The sequence below is a fragment of the Eptatretus burgeri genome, chromosome 7 (genome assembly GCF_056783735.1).
Source record: "Eptatretus burgeri isolate ZD-2024b chromosome 7, Ebu_testis_v1, whole genome shotgun sequence".
Taxonomy (NCBI): domain Eukaryota; kingdom Metazoa; phylum Chordata; class Myxini; order Myxiniformes; family Myxinidae; genus Eptatretus; species Eptatretus burgeri.
The window spans coordinates 9,342,803-9,355,767 of NC_140967.1; the positions used below are offsets into that span (position 1 = coordinate 9,342,803).

The 12,965-nt window shown below is 40.3% G+C and overlaps 1 protein-coding gene and 1 long non-coding RNA gene across 3 annotated transcripts in view; one reads left to right on the forward strand and one right to left on the reverse strand.

Annotated features, from left to right (window-relative positions):
* LOC147022638 (uncharacterized) overlaps positions 1-6,880 on the reverse strand; it is an 84,788-nt gene extending 77,908 nt beyond the window's left edge. For both annotated transcript variants that reach the window (XM_085887381.1, XM_085887382.1), the window contains exons 1-2: positions 6,759-6,880; positions 6,482-6,658 (exon numbers count right to left, since the gene is read on the reverse strand). Coding sequence is in view for 1 of the 2 variants with exons in the window: in XM_085887382.1 (XP_085743508.1) it covers positions 6,482-6,505 (24 nt within the window). In the remaining variant the exon portion in view is untranslated. The remainder of the gene's footprint in view (positions 1-6,481; positions 6,659-6,758) is intronic.
* LOC147022639 (uncharacterized) overlaps positions 1-12,965 on the forward strand; it is an 88,026-nt gene that overhangs the window by 15,220 nt on the left and 59,841 nt on the right. The window lies entirely within an intron of this gene.

Here is a 12,965-nt window from a genome sequence, read left to right on the forward strand (position 1 = left end):
ATGAGGCACGTGGTCGGCCCATTGGTCTCCTCCACTCACGAGGCTCCCTCGCTGAGAGAATCTGGTGAGCAGGAATTAGTGTCAGGAAAGCGAGCCACCTGCCAATACAGCCGCAGCTGATGCTCAAGGACGAAGCAGGTAAGATATTTCCTTTGAGTCTCTCAGCAACTGCTCGTTTGACACAAAGTCTGACTAGCGATAGCCAAGGATTCTCCGGAGACACCTGGTACCAAAGGAATTAAGTCTCCGTCTCAGATCCCTGGTCAGAGTCCAAGTCTCACATCCATAGAGCAAGACTGGAAGCATCAAGGACCTGAAGACTTTGACTTCCGTCGTCCTGCACAGCTCAAAGCTCAAAGATCACAGCGTATCGGCAGCGTGTATCAAAGATCACAGTGTATCGGCAGTGCCACACCCCATGATCCAGTGAATCCGTGACTCCCCAGGGCCAACCCAAACATCTGTTGACCTCTGGTTCACAGCCAGCAGATACATGAATATCACTGCCAAGGTAAGTGAATTTCTCCATGACATCAACATCCTCGCCACAAACACATAGACAGGATAGCACCATCCAAGATGTCTTTGAAAGCCTGGATCTTTGTTTTGACCCAGGAAGCCCATAATCCCAGCGGCTCCGACTCCTCATTCAGCACCTGAGGGCCCCCAAAAGTATATCCAGAGTCGCCGCAAAGTTGACTGCATCATCTACGAAATCAAGGTCAGAGATCTTTACATTCTCTAACGATACACCGCAACTTGATCTCTCCGACATCCAGGGCCGGCACCAGACTATTTTGCGTCCTCGGCAAGGCCAGCGACTTGCATCCCCGCCCCCCCCCCCAAAAAAAAAATTGCCAACTTCGATTTTTTTTAAAACATACGAGGTTTGTTCAAAAAGTATCCAACCTTAATTTTTTGTGAGTAAACAAATGAAGCTGGGGAGGCGTGGTTTGGTGCACGTATGTAGGCGATCCTAATCCGTATGCGTGAATATTTTCCCGCCTGCAGAAGCTGTCAGTCGCTGACAGACCGCCGATGAGTGAGGAAGTGTAAGTGAGTGCCGTCGGATTTTCGTTTTTGACAAAATGACGGAAAAACTTGAACAACGCTACTGCATCAAATTATGTGTAAAGCTTGGCGATTCCCAAGTGGAAACGATCCGCAAGATTCAACAGGCCTCCGGGAACAAAGCAATGGGCACCACACAGATAAAAGAGTGGTACAACCGCTTCAAAGATGGTCGCACATCAGTGGAAAGTGAAGCACGTTCTGGTCGGTCCTCAACATCCCGAAATGAGATCGTCATTGACCAAGTGAGGACCCTGCTGATGCAGGATCGTCGAATCACGATCAGAGAACTTGCAGACGAGGCGGGTGTCAACATTGGATCCGTTCATTCCATTGTGACTGAGGATTTGGGCTCAAGGAGAATCTCAGCGAAGTTCGTGCCAAAGCTGCTAACGATCGAGCAGAAGCAACTCCGTTTGGAGATCGCACAGGACATGCTGGAGACTGTGAACAGCGATCCCAACTTCAACACAGTGATCACTGGCGATGAGACCACAGTGATCCGTCATTTTTGTCAAAAATGAAAATCCGACGGCACTCACTTACACTTCCTCACTCATCGGCGGACTGTCGCATACGGATTAGGATCGCCTACATACGTGCACCAAAGCACGCCTCCCTAGCTTCATTTGTTTACGCACGAAAAATTAAGGTTGGATACTTTTTGAACACACCTCGTAGTTTGTAGAAAAATTAAAAGGCACAAAAGTTGAAACTACTAAATTTATTTTCCACCATATTTTGCTTCCAGTCAGACAGAGAAGCAAACAAAAAAAAACAGACAAACAAGACTTTAAAATGTCTCATAAAAGTTTCAATTTCAGACATCAAAATCTTACTTTGCATGCCTTTTCCTTTGCAAATCTTGTCACCAATTCAACCAGATCAAGTGCTGATGCTTGGGCATGTTCAATTGATATAGTTGCCAAGCTAACTCGCCTCTTTTCAAACATTGGAGAGCGTATGTAACTTTTTATAAGTTTGAGCTTTGACAAACTACGTTCACCACTTGCCACTGATACTGGAAGTGTGAGAGGGTCCTGAGAGCAACGGAAACATGAGGTACATCATCCAGGATATTATTGTTGTAGTATGAAATGTACTTCTTGTGGCGGCATAGCCTTTGGAAGTCTTTGAGCTATTGCTACAAGTTCGCAACACAGATCTTCAGCATCAATATCTTTGTTTCCATTATGCATCAATGATTTTTTCCAAATTCTTGCAGTCCTCAAGTACACCTTCTGTAGATTTTTTTCTTTATACTGTATATATCATACAGGAAGCTAAATAGTGAATCATATTGTTGTAGCTGTTGGAATCCCTCTTCAACAGATTGTATGGCCATGTCTAACATAGCATAGTAGAAACCTACTTTGAATTTCTGCTTTGGATCTTGTGGTGCCTCTTCTTGGGCCTCATAGTCAAATGGCCGTTTTTCTCTTGTTTCTAACTTGTTCTTCTGTCTCAAAGTTTGGGAGTATCTCTAGTTTCTTTGCAATCTCAGAAACATCTGTCAAAATTTGTTGAAAACCCTCATCACACCTGCAGTCCACAAGATAATTCTTAGTCACTTGCAATTGTCTTGTCGCTGAATTTAAATCGGCTTCCTTTATTTTGTAGTTGTTTGCTTGTAAGATTGATTTCAAAAAGGATGTACCATGTAACAAGGAATACCACAAATTTGAACTTGCTAATTGCACCAGCAAGGGTCTTAGCTTCAATTTGGGAAGTATTTCCAGATGAACCTTTGTATCATCAAAGATCTCTTTTAAAGCATCATATATATTACCAAGATGATATATCGGTGGTTTCAAATTATCGATCCGACTCTCCCATCTTGTTTCACTCAATGGCTTAACAGTTATGCCTAAGTCTGATATATGGCTTGTTAGAATTTGCCAATGCTTCGTCGATGTAGAGAAATAATTATAGATCTGTTAAACCAAACTGAAGAAAGTAGTTGCTTCCAGACGACTCCAAGCAGCATCATTGACTACCAAGTTTAAAGAGTGTGCATTGCAGGGCACAAAAAAGGCACGTGGGTTTCTGTCCAGGACTCTCTTTTGTATGCCATTTTCTTTGCCTTTCATGTTACTCCCATTATCATAACCTTGACCATGCAGATTTTCAATTGGTAATCCCATTTGCTCAAGCTGTTCAAGAAGAGTTTCTGCTATAAAGGCACCTGTAGTCTCCTTTTGTGGAACAAATCCCAAGAAATCTCATTACTCAGACATCTCATTATATGATGGTTGATTACATCAACAAAATGTACAATCATTGTCATTTGCTCATTATGACGAACATCAGGTGTGCAGTTCAGAATAATTCAATAGTATTTGGCTGAGTTTGTATGTGTTAAAATTTGTGCTTTATAGCACTGGCTGGAAGCTGTATAAGCTCATTTTGGATATCTTTTCCTTGGTAGTGAAGCATTGTTTCTTGATCTTTAACTCCACGCAAATGTTCATTCATGATTGGATAAAAAATGGCGAGATATTCTACAAGCTCCACCCACAAGATCCACATCCACACAAGCTCCACACACACAAACCCCACCCCACACAAGCTCCACCCACAAAAACCACATTCATCATATTCACATAATTAGTGATTAGTTAATTAGTTCCCCGCACACATGTTTAATTAAAAAAATTTGCTCCACCCATCCACAGAAGCTCCACCCACACATCCACCCATCCACACAAGCCCCACCCACACAAGCCCCGCCCACACAAACCCCACCCACAGAAGCCCCGCCCACACAAGCCCCACCCCCCCTCATCCCCCCCCACCCTTCCCCACACACACGGGGAGGGGAGGGGGGTGGGATGAAGGTGGTGGTGGGTCGTTGGGGGAGCGCACCGACCCCCCCCCCACCCCTCCTTTACATCTCCCTTTTTTTTCTTTTAATTCAAAATCAGATAATTATAAGGAAAGCATTTATAACGAGAGGGGGAGCACTCGGGAGAGTGCAAAACCTCCGCCGCCAATACTGCTGGGTCACTCAAGTGAACCTTATATCTTATTCATTAAATATGATGTCAACAGTGCTAACAGAGTTATAGTTCTTTTCTCCAACATTTTTTTTTTGGGGGGGGGGGGGTTGGAAATCACTTAAAACATGTAGAAATGCAAAAAAAAAAGAAATCAAAATTTTGTTGAAAAAAAAAGTTGCAAAAATTTTTTTTCTTCCAATTTTTTTTTGAGGGGGGGGTTGGAAATCACTTAAAACATGTAGAAATGCAAAGAAAAGGAATCGAAATTTTGTTGAAAAAAAGTTGCAAAAATTTTTTTTCTCTTTCAATTTTTGGGGGGGTGGTTGGAAATCACTTGAAACATGTAGAAATGCAAAAAAAAAAACTCTTTTCTCTAAAAAAATTTTTTGGGGGGGTAACAATTTTTTTGGGGGGGGGGTTGGATATCATAAATGATTCATGTAGAAATGATTCATGTAGATTTCTACATAAACATGTAGAAATACAAAAAAAAAATTCTCTAAATTTTTTTTTGGGGGGGGGGACCAAGTCCAAAATTTAATGGCATGATCCTTGGACCATACCTAACCCCCCACCAAGTTTCGTCGAAATCCGTCGAGGAGTTTTTCCATAATACTGTTCACAAACACACAAACAAACAGTCATAGACTGGTGCTTACGAAATCGTCAACTTGACCTCTGACCTTGTCTAATAAAAGCTGTCTCTCGAGAAGGTAGTGATGCAAACCAAAAGTTTCTACGATGATTCTGCATCAAACCATCAAAAATCGTAACGTCGAGCGAAGCAAAAAATCTCCATTTCACCACGCAAAACCTTAACGTCACTCAACGACACGTCTGCTCGAGCGCACTGCATCATGTGTACATTTTTTTGTGTGCAAAAAAAACATCATGTGCAAACCAGAAGTTTCTACGATGATTCTGCATCAAACCATCAAAAATCGTAACGTCGAGCGAAGCAAAAAATCTCCATTTCACCACGCAAAACCTTAACGTCACTCAACGACACGTCTGCTCGAGCGCACTGCATCATGTGTACATTTTTTTATACAATCTTAAAACGTCTCCAAAACATCGGATTTTTACCAGAATTTCGACAACCGAGTTTTAAGCGTCCTAAGCGATCGCAAAAACCGAAGACAAAATTCAAATCGAAGTTAAAACGAACTCGTAACGTTGAGCGAAGCAAAAATACTCCATTTCTCCACATGAATTTACGGAATTATGTTTGACCTCACTGTGACCTTGACCTTTGACCGATTTTGACCAAAATCTAATCAGCACTAGCCATCAGCCTCCTGAATCATGTGGTGTAATTTGACATTGGTAGCTTCTTCCGTTCTCGAGTTATCTGTACCAAACCATCAAAAATCGAATATTTGACCTCACCGTGACCTTGAACTTTGACCGATTTTGACCAAAATCTAATCAGCACTAGCCATCACCCTCCTGAATCACGTGGTGTAATTTGACATTGGTAGCTTCTTCCGTTCTCGAGTTATCGTGCCTACAAACAAACAAACAAACAAGCAGTCATAGACTGGTACTTACGAAATCGTCAACTTGACCTCTGACCTTGTCTAATAAAAGCTGTCTCTCGAGAAGGTAGCGACGCAAACCAGAAGTTTCTACAATGATTCTGTACCAAACCATCAAAAATCGAATGTTTTGGATGTTTGACCTCACTGCGACCTTGACCTTTGACCGATTTTGACCAAAATCTAATCAGCGCTAGCCACCAACCTCCTGAATCACGTGGTGTAATTTGACATTGGTAGCTTCTTCTGTTCTCGAGTTATCATTTTTTGGATGTTTGACCTCACTGTGACCTTGACCTTTGCCCAATTTTGACCAAAATCTAATCGGCGCTAGCCATCACCCTCCTGAATCACGTGGTGTAATTTGACATTGGTAGCTTCTTCCGTTCTCGAGTTATCGTGCCTACAAGCAAACAAACAAACATACAAACAAACAGAAACGGAAGTCATCAATATACTTACAAAATCTTTAGATTTCGTAAGTAACAAACGCAAACAAACAAACAGAAACTGAAGGCATCAATATGCTTACGAAATTTTTCGATTTCGTAAGTAACAAACAGAAATGGGTGAAAACAGTAACCTCCATCCATCTTCGAAGATGGCGGAGGTTAATTAAACAAACTTGAAAATATTGAACATTCTTCTTTGGATAAATATTGAATTATAAGAATGGATGATCTTTTCCAGCAGTTTGCGCCAGACGTCTTGTTTCATGTCAGATTCCTCCAGACGATTAAGTTGTGTTTGATTTATCCAGACAGGTGTTTAAACTGAAAATAATAATAATAATAATAATAATAATAATAATAATAATAATGAGTCAACACTCACGAGAGATAGAGAGACAGTGACAAGGTGATAATTTCTCACCTTAGACTTGGGATCAAGGGGCATGAGAGAACTTGTTTCCAGTCCGCAACGGTATCATTCAGTTGATTTCAAAAGGAATAAATCTCTTCAAGAAAGTCGTTTATTTTTATCCATTCCTCATGATATTCAAATAATTCATTTTCCACATCCGTGATCAACGATGTTATTGGAGACAACCTGTTAGAAGAAGACAATAATTATATTGGTCGTTTAGTGATTTAATTAATAATCATTCTCAGAGGAAATCAGACTTAACAATTCACACACACAAACGTACCAACATTGTGATGGGTTCTCTTCTTCATCATATGAAAGATAGTTCATGTTTCAGTCATTTACTATTGGAACAAGATGAGAAAAATTAAAAAACCGTCAGACAAGATTTTTGTTCGAGAAAACTGACTTTTAAAGCAGCTTCGAGGAAGGATATCTTGGAAAATATCCCAGGCTTGAACACAATGGGGCAGCTTCCTGTTTTTTAAACAGCTCAATAATTCTGGAAAATTTCTCAAGCTTCCTGTTTTCATCTGCACTTAGCTTACAGAATGTGCATAATGTATTCATGTTTGAGTTTAATTTTAACAAGTCTGAAGACTACGATGGTTCACGAGCGTTATTTGATGATGTAGATTGTTTCAGAAGTCAAGGATGAGATGATGTGATAATGTTTGACCAAGTTATAAAAATGATCAACATGATGTGGTATGAGTGACAGGTTATTAGCTGCAAAATGTCGAAAACCCGGTTTCGTTCAACAACTTTCAAAATTTGACCTTTGCATAAACTTTAAAGGTCCCAAAACAATGTTGTGGACATTAAAATAAGGAAACAGGATACGTGCTACAGCTTATTGGAGTTAGTTCGTCGAAGAAGGTCGAAAACCGGGTTCGATTCCCACAACATTGAAAATTTGACCTTTGTGAACTTTAAAGGTCAAAGGTCAATGATAATGACCTTTGGTACAAAACTTCCTCTAAAACATTCCAGGAACAATATAACATCATATAGGCAAAATGGCATTTCGCACTCCTCGGATTATCCATACTTTGATGAAATCAGCGTAAAAACAAACTTGAAGGGGGCGCCACGGACAAGGTGTTCGAGATAGAGCAAAATGGTTTCAAGACTTTAGGTGGGGAATGACCTCAAGATTATGCATAAAAATATTGTCATCCAAGCTCTTAAGTTTGGGCGGCCGTATGATTTTTATGTCAAAATTCGAAATTTTCTAAGTTCGTGACCTTGACCTTGGGATGAAAAAGAAAAATTGAGCTCTGTGGGGCTATGCAGGTGCCATTGGGCTAACCATATACTGAAACCCCAGCCAGATTCGATAAACCCCTCGGAGAAGATAATTTTTACGTCAAAAGTCGCAATTTTCTAAGTTCGTGACCTTGTGACCTTGACCTTGGGACGAAAATGAAAAATCGAGCTCCGTGAGGCTATGCAGGTGCCATTGGGCGTACCAAATACCGAAACCCCTGTCAGATTTGACAAACCCCTGAGGAGAAGATGCAAATTGAAATCGGCTACCCCCTAAAAACACATGTTTTTTGGGCGTGGCTCCGCCCATAAAGGGCGCACCATGCCCATTTTCAGGAAAACACAACTATCATGATATAAACCCCCCACCAAAATTTTATCGGCATCGGATCAAAACCCATGGAGCTATGCTCGGGACAGACAGACAGACAGACAAGCCGGTAGGCGGACATGGGTAGTCGATTACCCAATAGAACCTGATGCGATGGGCTCGTTCGATGAGGAATGACCTGAGGATTGATTAAGCACAAGAAAATTCATGATTCTAGCTTCAAGGGTTAATGCTGCAGATTGTTTTTTCGTTAAAATACCCCCACATTTAGAGGTTTTTCGGCCATTTCCATAGCAACGGTTCTTTCTCACACATAACTAGGACATACCATGAACCTACCATACCAGTTTCTTGAAAATCTTACTCATAGTCTCTGAGATATAACGAACTTCGTTTTTTATTGTTTCTGACCAGGGTTCATTCAAAGTCTATCTTCTCCGACAGTTTTCATAGGATCCGGCTCGAAATTTTTGACAATATGGCTGAATGTACTGCCCAGTCGGTCGTGGCTCGATTTTTGATTTTCGAAAAAATTAATTTTTTATGATTTAAAAAAAAAAATTCAAAGTCCCGTTGCGAGGCAACCAAAGGGGCGTTCGCAACCAGTTCCTACGCGGCACAATGAGGTAATAAACTGGTCCTTCCACCCAAATTTCATCAAAATCGAACAACTGCAAGGGGGTCAAAAACCCCCGACAAACACACACACGGACAGACCGACACCACGACCAACAAATAAGGGTAATAAATAATAATAAAAAAATAGATAGATAGATAGATCAAAAAAAATTTTTTTCATCGAAATAATTTTTTTCGAATTTTTTTTTTCGACTCGATCGACTACCCAACAGACAGACAGACACACAACAACAACGAATATAGTGGTCACTTTTTTTTTGTGAACCAACAATTTTATCTTCTCTATAAATTTAATGTACATGAGTGGAACCAAAATATGCTCAATCAAGAGCATTGAGAGAAGTTTATCATTTTATTTCTGCTCAACAAAGACATATAAACTAAGAACTAAGTTATAAAATAATCTTTGTGAATATACTCGATGGTGAGTAATGAAATCGGAAAACTAATTTATTACCTCGAATAGAACATGATATCAGTTTCTTCACAATGTAAAAGATGCTGCAAATTATGCGTGTTGTTCTTGCAATCGATTGATGTATAGATTGACAGTGGTTCTTCTGAAAGAAAGTATTTACACAAAATGTTCATCTTCATTGCAAAAGGCTGTGTTCAGTTTCCGAATGAAGTCTGCTGGTGGGAAAGAATGGATTTGTAGAACCTGTCATCTAACATTGAAAAGAGGAAAAATGCCAACACAGTCGAAGGCGACACAATTTAGGTTTGCTCTCACAACCAGATGAATTATCAGATCTCAATTCCATCGAGCTCAGACTTATATCGCAAAGAATTCCCTTTATGAAAATGGTGGGTTTGCCTCGTGGAAGACAGCTTGCAATACATGGTCCAGCTGTAAATGTCCCAGCGAAACTTTATTTTGTTTGTGAACAGTTTCCACGCTTGCCATCAGAATCGCAAATGGTTCCAATGAAGTTCAAAAGAAGTTTGAAATACAAGTCGCATTATATGTGAGTATGTACGACCAGAAAAAGTGTTGGCTGCCTTGAGGTACTTGAAATTGACAAATCCTCTGTATGCTAAAATTGAAATCAATGACATCAATTTCTTCTTTGGATAATCACTCAGAAAACAGGGTATGATGCTTGTGAACAGTCTTCCAAAGAGTCGGATATAGGGATCATTTTATCAACTGTTGCAAATTATGAAAAAAATGATGTTGCAGCTTATGAAGATATTGCAAATTAGAATGGAATCAAGGTTGTTCACAAACCAGGTCCATTTCGTTCACAGACGTTAGTCTGTTCATGTGTTTGCTTTGCACGTAATGTAGCCATTGAATCTCTCACTGTTTTTAATCTTAGCTCAGTCTCCTGTGCGGTTTCATTTCTATGCTTTTCTCTTTTTAATGCAGCTTCTTTCTTTTTTTTGTTCTGTGCTCTTTTTAACACGACCCATTCTACTAATCTAAATTATACAAAATGATGTTTTTTTTTTTTTTAATGATTTTCAGAAAAATGACTGCAACACCACTTTCATTGAACAATCTCCGTACTGTAATTTACAAATACGTGCACTATAATTCACAAATTGATATACTGCAAATGTCTAAATCTATATAGATATGAAAAAAATTCACAATCCTTTTTTTTTCACTACAATTAATCTTTTTAGTGTCCGGTAATTCACCAATAAATATACTTTAATAATATAATTCTCTAATCTGTGTATTGTAATTCACAAAGAAATATACCAGAATTCACGGCGACCTGTAATTCAGTCGTACGAATACTGGAACGCACAAGTCTGTTAGATACGGTGTACTGAAATTCCCCAATCTGTGTACCGTAATGCACAAATTTGATTACTGTAATTCACGATCTTAATCTGTATTGTAATTCACTAATCTGTGTACTACTTATTGAAACGTGTGTACTGTAAATCACATATTTGTACGAAGTTTGAGATACTAGGTAATACTCCTTTGTAATTCACTATTATTGTGATTGTGAACTTAAGGCAATATACTTGAATATGTACTGAGTAACAACTGTAATGTTTTACTGCAATATACTAATCAGTGAAATTTTATACTAAAATGAACCAATCTATGTAGTGTTATTTAATAATTACTTTGGTGTTGTATTGAAACTATTATTAGTGTTATCAGTAAGAAACAAACACAAACCGTGCACGCTTTATTGTATGTGTGTATACTAAAAACAGTCAATCAAACAACAAGTGTCACACACAATAAACTTTCATCGCACGGGTCACGTTATGATCCCTCCTCCAAACAATTTACTATTACAGAAACGTTATGACAGTATTGTTACGTTTGAGGGGGGGGGGTATGCATTCAAAGGGTAATTAGGATGTTTAATTAGGTATGCCATGCTGTTCGAGTTTACCAGGATCTCGATGTAATAAGTAGCAATTCAGTGGTGATAAGTTGTCTAGTAAATGTTCATTTTTTCAAGGGGGAAATGATAATTGTCACGTAATTAGATAGGGAAACGGGATTGGGTAAGTGTGTCTGCGTAAACCCCTTTTGGTATTCTCTGGAGGCTGGCCGTGACGTCACAGGACAGTGCTGCGGATGGCTCCGCCCCGTGATCACGATTGGCGGAAGGCGACGGCGGTGGGCCAATAAAACGGCTCGATTGGAAGTGACGAGGACGGGAGGATAAAAAGGTTCTGTTCGGGGTCGAAAAGGAAAAGGAAAAGGAAGAGGAAGAAGATCGGGACAAAAAGATCGTGTTTTTTGGGGTGGAGGCTGTTGTGCGGAGAGCGTGCTTGTTGTTGTGCTGATTCGATCGTGTTCTTCATCGTGTCTTGGAGCTTTGCTGAGCCTCGTGCCTCACCTTGGTTGGCTCTGGGGTTCTGCTGACTCGGAGTAGGGGGTCGAACGGCGGGCGGACCTGCCTCCCTCTCCTGCTCGCAATTTGGTGCCAGAACTGGTTCCCTGGCGGCTGTGAGGGGACTTGGGCCAGGACCAGGACCAGGAGGTCGACAGCACCACGGTTTCTCCTGCCCCCCTGACGAGAGCAAGGCCAGCTCGTCCGACGCCGATCCAGGGACAGTTGCGTCCACACCACGGTCCAGCCTGACCACCAGAAATAGCTACGTTGTGTGTGTGTGTGTGTGTGTGTGTGTGTGTGTGTGTGTGTGTGTGTGTGTGTGTGTACACTTGTGTTTGTGTACACTTGTGTGTGTGTGTACTTGTGTGTGCTTAGAGGGTTTGGGATTTGTATATTCATTGGAATTGTCTGTGTTTTCCCCACGCCCGATCCCATACCATCCCGTCGAATCGCCCCGGATCCCTCTTCTTGCCGAGTCTTGTTATTTCTGGTTAATAATAAAAACAAATAAACATCATCAACTCAGTGAAAAGTGACTCGTGCCACCTTCCTCGTCCCGTTTGCGGTAGAGCGATTAGAACCGCCATGTTTGGGTTATAAATAAATAAACCGCCTCCATCATTTCGGCTCATTCTACGTTGGCGGGACTGTTCAGGTCCCGTGGACGTCACAGTATTTTCAAGGTTTAACACAAAATGTTACAGGTAAACGTTATGATTATTGCTCCCTGCCGAAACTTGTTTATGGTTATTTAACAGGTAACACAATTACAGATTTCTTTTTAATGACAGTGGTTTACTCAAAAGTTACTTCTGTAACAGTGTCGAATACTAGGTTATATCAATTGTTTATTCCTTAATAACACGCACACAAAAATTAATAACTTCCTGACAAATAATATAGGATAACTTATTTATCAACCGATATTTAACTTTCTCCTCCAACTTGGCAATGAATAAGTTTCAATAAATCTTGTCCCAACTTAACAATGCTAACCAATGTCTCAGCTTTTGTTTAATATCACAAATGCTAAGTCGATGCTTATTTTTTGCTTCAAAAATATCTGGATTTCTATTTTCCGAATCGCCTTAATACACAGTTCACACGACACAAAAATTGCGACTGTATAATACAACTCTCAGTATCAACAACTCTCAGTATCAGCAATATGTTAAATTAAATTCCCAATTCAATCACATTCAATAAACAGCATCGGTGCAACCAAGGGCAATACTGAGTCGGTTAACTCTCAGTATCACTTTATATTATAAACACGTCTTATTATGTCACATCTGAACCATTGACACAACACTGAGTCGGTCACTCTCAGTATCGGCAGGAACAAATACAACACAGAGTCTGTCAACTCTCAGTATCGCCGAATACACCGCGGCACCCACACAGGTTTCTACCTGCAAATAGAAGAAAAAAC